The sequence below is a fragment of the Frankliniella occidentalis genome, unplaced genomic scaffold (assembly GCF_000697945.3).
Source record: "Frankliniella occidentalis isolate FOCC.00 unplaced genomic scaffold, Focc_3.1 Scaffold59, whole genome shotgun sequence".
In the NCBI taxonomy this organism is placed as follows: Eukaryota; Metazoa; Arthropoda; class Insecta; order Thysanoptera; family Thripidae; genus Frankliniella; species Frankliniella occidentalis.
Window position 1 is genome coordinate 1,078,367 of NW_026267189.1, and position 7,208 is coordinate 1,085,574.

The 7,208-nt window shown below is 38.6% G+C and overlaps 2 protein-coding genes across 2 annotated transcripts; both read right to left on the reverse strand.

Annotated features, from left to right (window-relative positions):
- Positions 1–6: 6 nt before the first annotated feature.
- LOC113216743 (intraflagellar transport protein 122 homolog) lies at positions 7–5,666 on the reverse strand. Its single transcript, XM_026436558.2, has 18 exons — positions 5,241–5,666; positions 4,934–5,043; positions 4,742–4,862; positions 4,461–4,671; positions 4,303–4,382; positions 4,129–4,204; positions 3,858–4,052; positions 3,688–3,776; positions 3,499–3,607; positions 3,265–3,408; positions 3,039–3,176; positions 2,676–2,960; positions 2,302–2,574; positions 2,058–2,219; positions 1,804–1,970; positions 634–1,729; positions 390–554; positions 7–276 (listed from the first exon to the last, which is right to left on the reverse strand). Exons 1-18 carry the CDS (start codon positions 5,297–5,299, stop codon positions 157–159), a joined length of 3,600 nt encoding a protein of 1,199 aa, XP_026292343.1. The 5' UTR covers positions 5,300–5,666; the 3' UTR covers positions 7–156.
- A 43-nt stretch (positions 5,667–5,709) lies between these two features.
- On the reverse strand, positions 5,710–7,119 carry LOC113216733 (peroxiredoxin-2-like). Its single transcript, XM_026436545.2, has 5 exons — positions 6,810–7,119; positions 6,555–6,718; positions 6,211–6,478; positions 6,038–6,134; positions 5,710–5,930 (listed from the first exon to the last, which is right to left on the reverse strand). Exons 2-5 carry the CDS (start codon positions 6,683–6,685, stop codon positions 5,821–5,823), a joined length of 606 nt encoding a protein of 201 aa, XP_026292330.1. The 5' UTR covers positions 6,686–6,718; positions 6,810–7,119; the 3' UTR covers positions 5,710–5,820.
- Positions 7,120–7,208: the final 89 nt, after the last annotated feature.

The following is a 7,208-nucleotide window of genomic DNA, read 5'->3' on the forward strand; positions in this document are numbered from 1 at the left end:
AAAATAAAATAATACTAAAAATCACAGCGTATTGGTCTAACAGTTGACCTTACATTTAAAACTTAATAACAATAATAATTCAATTTGACATTTAAAAAGAAAACTACTACAAAACGTGACGTACATAAAACAAGGACGCAATTCAAAGCTGCATGGCTAGGTGGGTATAGGTAACTCATCTGTTGTATCCAAAATAGATGATCCTGGTTTTGACCGGCAAAATGGGCAGTGACCATTTTGAAGCATTTGTAGTTCAAAATCATCAACATGAAACATCTGCCAAACACAAAAATAAAATAATAATAATTCAAAACATGAACACTCCAATTTAAAAATTGGCAATTAAAAAAAGATTGGATATTATACCAGTGTCTTAATACTATATCTACCTTGAAACAAGAAGCACACTGTGATATTTGAAGTTCTGGCAATAAATTTCTGTAGAACTTGTAACGAAGTGGAGGTGGCCAGCTAGCCACTATTACTGTACTTGGTTCCATAGCTTCTAAAGTAGATCTATTAACTATCACAGGGCTGATATCATCACTACCACTCTGAAAGAAGAATATATTGACATGCCAAAAATAAAAACATTTAGAGAAAATAAAATCATCCCAAAAATGTATACAATACCTCAAAATTAACAAGCCTTGCAGTGAAAGGATCAGACTTTGTTTCATCATGCTGAAGCTGAAGCGTTTGGTACCCATTGTTGGTGCTGCTGGTCCATTGCTTTCCACTTCCACTAGACTGGACCGGAGCTTCAATCAAACGAACTGCTTCATCATCTGATATTCCAGACTCCAACTCAAATTCAACAAGGGGTAAAACTTCAAAAGACACATAAGAATGGACGAAAGGCTGTCCACAGTTTGAGCAACGGTTTCCACTCCGGCCAACCAGAAGAGGGTTGTATGAGGAACAGCGGTAACACATTGGCTGTAGTTCCTCTGAATCATGGAAAGGTTTTGAGCGGACCATAAGAGTAGATACATTAACATACTCTTGGAACCGTGGAGGAATACGCAATGATTGCATTTTATCAAGGACTTGCCTTGCAAGTTTGTAAGCTCCCAAGGCACGAGCTTGTTTGGATAAGGTGTATAACACAGCAAATTGTGACACTCCTTTGGGCTGGACCTGCTTCATTTCTAGCATTAAGAAGAGGGCTATATTGAAAAGTGCTTCTGGCATGTATGAGGTAAATGGTTCATCCAGGTATCTTTGGATTGTATGATAGGCATAATATACAGAGGCAAAACTGCTGTGCTCTTGGAATTTTCTTAACATTTCTCCACGAATATCTTCGTTCTGCCTTGCAATATCAAGACATTGCCTCGAAAGTACCCAGTAATAGAATCCTGCATCCTGGAACCTAGATTCATTAACTGCATTTTCTGTAAGCTGTTGTAAAACTTTGAAGGCTTCTTCCGGTCGACCAGCTTTATGAAATGCTTTCTGAGCATCTGCAAACCTATCATTTTCAGCCAGCCATTGGGCATAGGGAACATATACCAGGTGTCTGAACTCTGGATGCCTCTCGGCCAATTGAAAAGCTTCCTTCCAATTGTTTGCCTCAACATGTAACTGCACAATAGCACGTTCCTCTCCCAGTTTGCGGAACATATCAGTTGCATGAGAAAGATGGCCTAAACGACGTAACTGTTCAGCAACAAGGGCAAGACCAGCTCTGTCAGCCTTATCTAAGCGTCTTCCTACATCCACAAGCCTGTAAACAAATAAAAATTACAATCACCAACAGTCACATAAAATTATGATTACATATTGGGAAAATTGACTTACATGTCAACCCATCCATTGTCTCCTATAATTTCTATGGCTTTGTGGGTGTCTCCTGCTGAAAGATACATTTCAGCAGCAGCCCTAGGTTCATTAATATTGCGTGCCCAATCAGCTTTCTTCCGTATGAGAGCTTTACGATCAATACTATCTCCTGATCCTAAGAACTCCTGCATTTACATGGTACCAGAATAAAATTATTTGAATACATACAGTTAAGAAGATGCTATTAGTTTTCACTACTGAGTTCTACAAACCTGTGCAAGATCAAACATTCTCAAGTCAGTGTACATATTTAGTGCACGATGTTCCTGGCCAGCTCTTTGATAGAGACGAGCAGCCTCTTTAAATCGAGCTCTATAAGCAAGTATGTCAGCTACTAGCAAATCTCTATCTTTTTCACCTTTCCGCTGCCTTTCCTGAAACATAAATATTAGTTAATAAGTTTAAAAGAATTCAAGATGCAGAGTACAATGTACAGATACACAAGCAAACAATTACCATGAACTCATTTATTAACTGCAGGTATTTCAAATCCTTGACTCTGATAAAAGCTTGTCGAGCTGTTTCAAAGTCAAGGGATTCAAGAGCAGCATGAGCCAAAGCTCGCCAGTCCCCATCTGTCACACCAAGACAGGCTACATGGTACGCATCACTAAACATCTTATTTTCAAGATACTGATACATGGGTGCAGACAAGGGAACCTCAATTGTAGACATTGTAGATACATTCAAACAAAATATTTTAGATCCACACAATCCAACAACAAAGCCCTGAAAAAAATAGAAGAGATGAGTCATATTACTTTGACACAAATTGATTTGAAAAATCAAACTAATAATTATTTTTGGTGAACAGTCTTAAAAATACTCACCAGAAGTTTTTGTTGATGAACTGGGAAATTACTGGCCTTTATACTTAGCATGTTGTTTCCAGAGAAACAAAGCATATCCTCACAGTGTGAATTCCATGCCACACTACTAGCATTAGGCTCTTGATATAATAATTGGTTCAATTTGAGATCATACACAGAGCAGTTCCCATTTTCATCAACAACAGATAGTTTACTACGAGAAGCACTGAGATCAAGGCATCTCACCCCTGCAGTGACTTTTAACACACTTACAGGGAATGCATTATCAAGGTAAATTTTCCAGATCTGTAAAAATACGGTTAATATTACGCAATGACAGCAGGATTAGCATGATTGAGGGAGTACCTATAATGTAATAATTACCTGGCCACTCTTCAGCCCTAAAAGCAAGCCCTCTCTGCCAGCAGGACCTCCAACAAGTTTAATGTAGCGAATGGGAGAATCCATTAGCCATTCCCTTTCCTTTTGACCAGAAAATGTCAGGCTTTGTAATTTCTTTTCCTGGAATGGAAAAAAATGCAAACAGTAAAAACAAAACAGGCATTTTCTTATCTCAAAAAAGATTTTAAAAATAATTTGGATCCTTTACCTGACATAAGACAAGATGGTTTGTGCAAACTACCAAGAGATTGCAATCTAGCTTACTGTTAATTTTATCTTTTACACGATAATGCATGCTTGTAGCATCGCCAGAATAAAGCTCATATATCACAACTCGCTCAGGAAGTTGTACCTTAAAATATAAAGCATTCAAGTTAGCACATGATCATGAAGAATTTATGAAGCTAGTGTGTTGTGTGGTTGCAAGTACAGAGAAACTTACTGCAAGGCGATGTTTGTAAATGGCTATTTTCTTAATAAGATCTCTGCATTTAATTCTCACTTTTTGTTCTGTCAGAAGATGTTGAATAATCACATCAGTCATGTTTTCCCTGCAAAATAAGAAAAAGCACTAAATTTCAAGACAATGTGCAACCTAGAGGATCCAGTAGAGACCAAAACTTATCTCTACCTGTATGCATATCTTTCCTTGTACAAACTATGCACTGTACTAAACACCAGCTGTAGACATGCTATTGTTCCATCCTGACAACCCATAGCCTGGTTTAAAAGAAAATTTAAAATATTTAGAATTTGTAATATTAATTGATAATTTTCAAAAGTAACTAAAAATAATCTTACAACATAAGAAAAGTCAGGTCTTGCAGCACAGCACCAGACCCACGATTGCTGTTGGTCACCAACCATGCCGAGTCGAATACCTTCTCGTGTCAAAAGAACACAACACTTATTTGATCCAGATACAAGAATATACTCCCCTTTGCTCATATAACTCACGCAAAGAGGATCAAACCCCAAATTTCGTTCCTTGTAGACCTGTAGCACAAATGCATAAAATCAGCCACTGTAGTAAAGTCCAAAAAAAGGTTGATTGATGATCAATGACACTTACAGGTTTCCCCCCAAGAGTATAGAATGAAAGAGTTTGGGACCAATCAGCCACACACAGTATATCATAATTTTCTTCCCTGAAAAAACAAAAAAAAACAAAAAAAGAGAGAGAGAGATTTATTGCAAAGTAAACTGATAAGAATAAAAATACATTCAACAGGTCAAACTAATTTACCTAGCAGGGCTCCATGCCAAAGCCCAAACTGGTGATGATGAGCCTCCTGGTCTTTCAATACGAACTTTTTCTTCACCCAACTATTTTATAAAAAATTGAAAAGTCATTATAACACATTTAAAAATCCAAAAAATCAGAAGTCACCTCTAATACCTTACCTTGTTGCGAATAGATACACAACCATTGCCAAGACCAAGAGCAATGTACTGTCCATCATTTGTCCAGCCACAACAATTAATACGTGCACCAGGTTTATACTTTTGACAGGCCTTCTGATCTTCAATTAAAAACCCAAAATCAGAAATGGCACAACTAGCAAGGTGGTGAGTGACTGGGTTGAAAGCTAGGCACTGAATAGCATCTCCATGACTGCATCAAATTATAATTTAGATTAATAATAATTTTGGTAAATAAAAATATTTAGGAATAGGTAACTTACGTATACTTGAGAACACCTTCCAATTTGCTATTCCATATAATTACAGTCTTGTCGGCACCACCAGAAGCGAAACGTTTACCATCCCTAGCATAGCAGACACAGTACACAGTGTCTTTATGACCTGTAAAAAAATGTTTGAAGGTATAGTATTCCAAGATGAGCACAGTATTAACTTTCATATTCTGGACTGACCTTTCAATGGCTGAATCAATGATCCATCTGTAGTGTCATACACAAGTACTCGCTGGCCAGCAGCAACTACAAGTTGTGAGCCATCAGGATTGAAGCAGAGATTATATATGCTGAAATAAAAATTTCATTTCTTATGGACGGAATAAAAACCAATGTCATAATTCATACAATTAGGCCCTTCCCCTTCCTGCTGTCAATCATTGAAGAAGATTGCGATACATGCCGAATGGCACCTGTCCATTATTAGTGCCATTCAAACAAACAAAAAATTATATCAAATGTACCATGAATAGAGGGTAAGTCTCACCATTGATCTACTTTATCCCTGTCTTGAACTTTGTCAACCCATGCCGGTACCGTCCTCATTTTGAGTGCATAAATTTAAAAAATGTTCAGATGTAAAGGAACGCGGTAGCGGCAGGTGTTTGTTTGGAATGTATGTTGTTTGTTTGTTGTCGTTCTCCGCTCGTAGCGTTGTCAGGGGAACGATAGGACCAAAACTGACCGGCCCGATCGCGTCGCCGTGAACGTACCCAACAGACACTGGTTCATTCATTCATTTGTATTCAGATTGTGATTCACTCCAAACCGCGGGAATGCCGGGGGAACTCCCCGGATGGTTCGAATTCTGAATAGTTGGAATAGTTCCTTCTGTATTGTTCTCTTCTCCAAAGACAAGCCAGATAAACTCAGAAAACTCCATAATTTTACTTCCAGCTCCCAGCGTTCTTCTAGTACGCTTGTCATAAGGGACTCAGAAAGAATTAACAACAAAATAAAGATATATATGATTAGTTTTATTGCCTCCAGTTACAACGGTATTAAGTAAATGTTATGCTCACAGGGATTGAAACAATGTTGCAGCATTGAAATAAATTATAAAAGTTTCAGGAAATAGTTGCTTCGTCAGATGTCTTACTTGCCTTGACTGGGGCTCCACTTTCATCTTCACTTACCAAAGGGCGCTTCAATCCTCTCTTTTCTGATTCAGTTTCATCTTTTAAAACAAACAGTAAAAATAAAATTATGCATTTTTCATTAAGTTGAGAATGGGCTTATTGTCTAATTCACTATTATCAAGCAACAAGTTTCACGGTATTATACCATTTTTGTCCTCTGATCCTAGAATGTCTATGAGTCTAAGCAGCTCTTCTACAGACCGGGCAACAGGACGATCATTAATAGACATATCACGTACAACCTGTTGAACATAAAAATAAAATTTTAAGGTATTTAATCTTAATGGAAGCAGTTAAAATCCAATATGATTAAATTACCTGCATTTTGTCGATCAAAAAGAAAGCTCTCGACGAGACTCCTTGCTCATCATTATAAATTCCATAATCTCTGGCAATTTTACCATTTTTGTCTGCCAAGAGTGGAATGTTAACATCAACTAAATCTTTCTCGTCAAGTAATTTTTTAATCCAAGCTAAGTGTGTAAAATGGCTGTCACACGATATAGCTAGAACTTTGCAACTCCTTTGCTCAAATTCTGCAATCTGTTCTGAAAGAGCTGCTATTTCTGATGCACACACTCGAGTGCTGTAAATAAATAATTCATGAAGTTATGACCAATTATCAAAATAGTGAGAAGAGTCCAAAAAGAAGATCAGCGTACAAATCCATCGGATAGAAGAAGAGCACAAGAAATTTGCCCCTTGTGTCTTCTGAAGAGACATTGTGAAACTCTTGTCGCAGTACGGCTGTGGTAGTAAAACTAGGAGCTGGCTTCCCAATCAGATGAGCCATTGCTGTTCAACTTAAAAGCGTGAGACTCGAGCACTGAAAAAGACAAACAGACCGGCACACATGTAGTTGAGGTTCGGGTGATAGCAAGATTTGGCCGGGGCATACAACAGTTCAGGTAGCTTACCAAAAAAATTTCCACTTGAATTTCCAAAGCGAAAGTATGGGTTAAAATGTTAGAAGTGGCAATGACGAAGATTAAAACAGTCGGAAATTAAAAATTTGAAAAGGAAAATCAGCGCGATGCAATCGGACGAGAGCCTGCGAATGCGATTATTTACACTCTGCGGGCGGCGGGCAGTTTATTGGCACAGCATCCCTCCAGCTCCAGCCAGATCCTGGATCAACCGGAACCACCCGAAATAAATGGAGAGCGGGAGGAGAGAGGAGGGGAGGCAGCGCGGTAAGGTGCTCCACGGGGACCGGGCGGCGAATGCGGACGAGGGGGCTTAACTCACGTAAGCAAAGTACGTGGTGCGTCGTCAAGGTGTTTGTGCGTGAGAATGTGAGCGGTGGGGGAGGGGGG

Excerpts from the sequence above, each read along its gene's own strand:
- LOC113216733 (XM_026436545.2), bottom strand. The coding sequence starts at position 6,685 with ATGGCTCATCTGATTGGGAAGCCAGCTCCTAGTTTTACTACCACAGCC. Across the intron at positions 6,135-6,210 it reads TTTTGATCGACAAAATGCAG|GTTGTACGTGATATGTCTAT; the intron begins GTAATTTAATCA and ends TATGTTCAACAG. Across the intron at positions 5,931-6,037 it reads AGGATCAGAGGACAAAAATG|ATGAAACTGAATCAGAAAAG; the intron begins GTATAATACCGT and ends TTGTTTTAAAAG.
- LOC113216743 (XM_026436558.2), bottom strand. The coding sequence starts at position 5,299 with ATGAGGACGGTACCGGCATGGGTTGACAAAGTTCAAGACAGGGATAAA. Across the intron at positions 3,177-3,264 it reads ACCATCTTGTCTTATGTCAG|GAAAAGAAATTACAAAGCCT; the intron begins GTAAAGGATCCA and ends TTTCCATTCCAG. Across the intron at positions 1,971-2,057 it reads GAATGTTTGATCTTGCACAG|GAGTTCTTAGGATCAGGAGA; the intron begins GTTTGTAGAACT and ends ATGTAAATGCAG.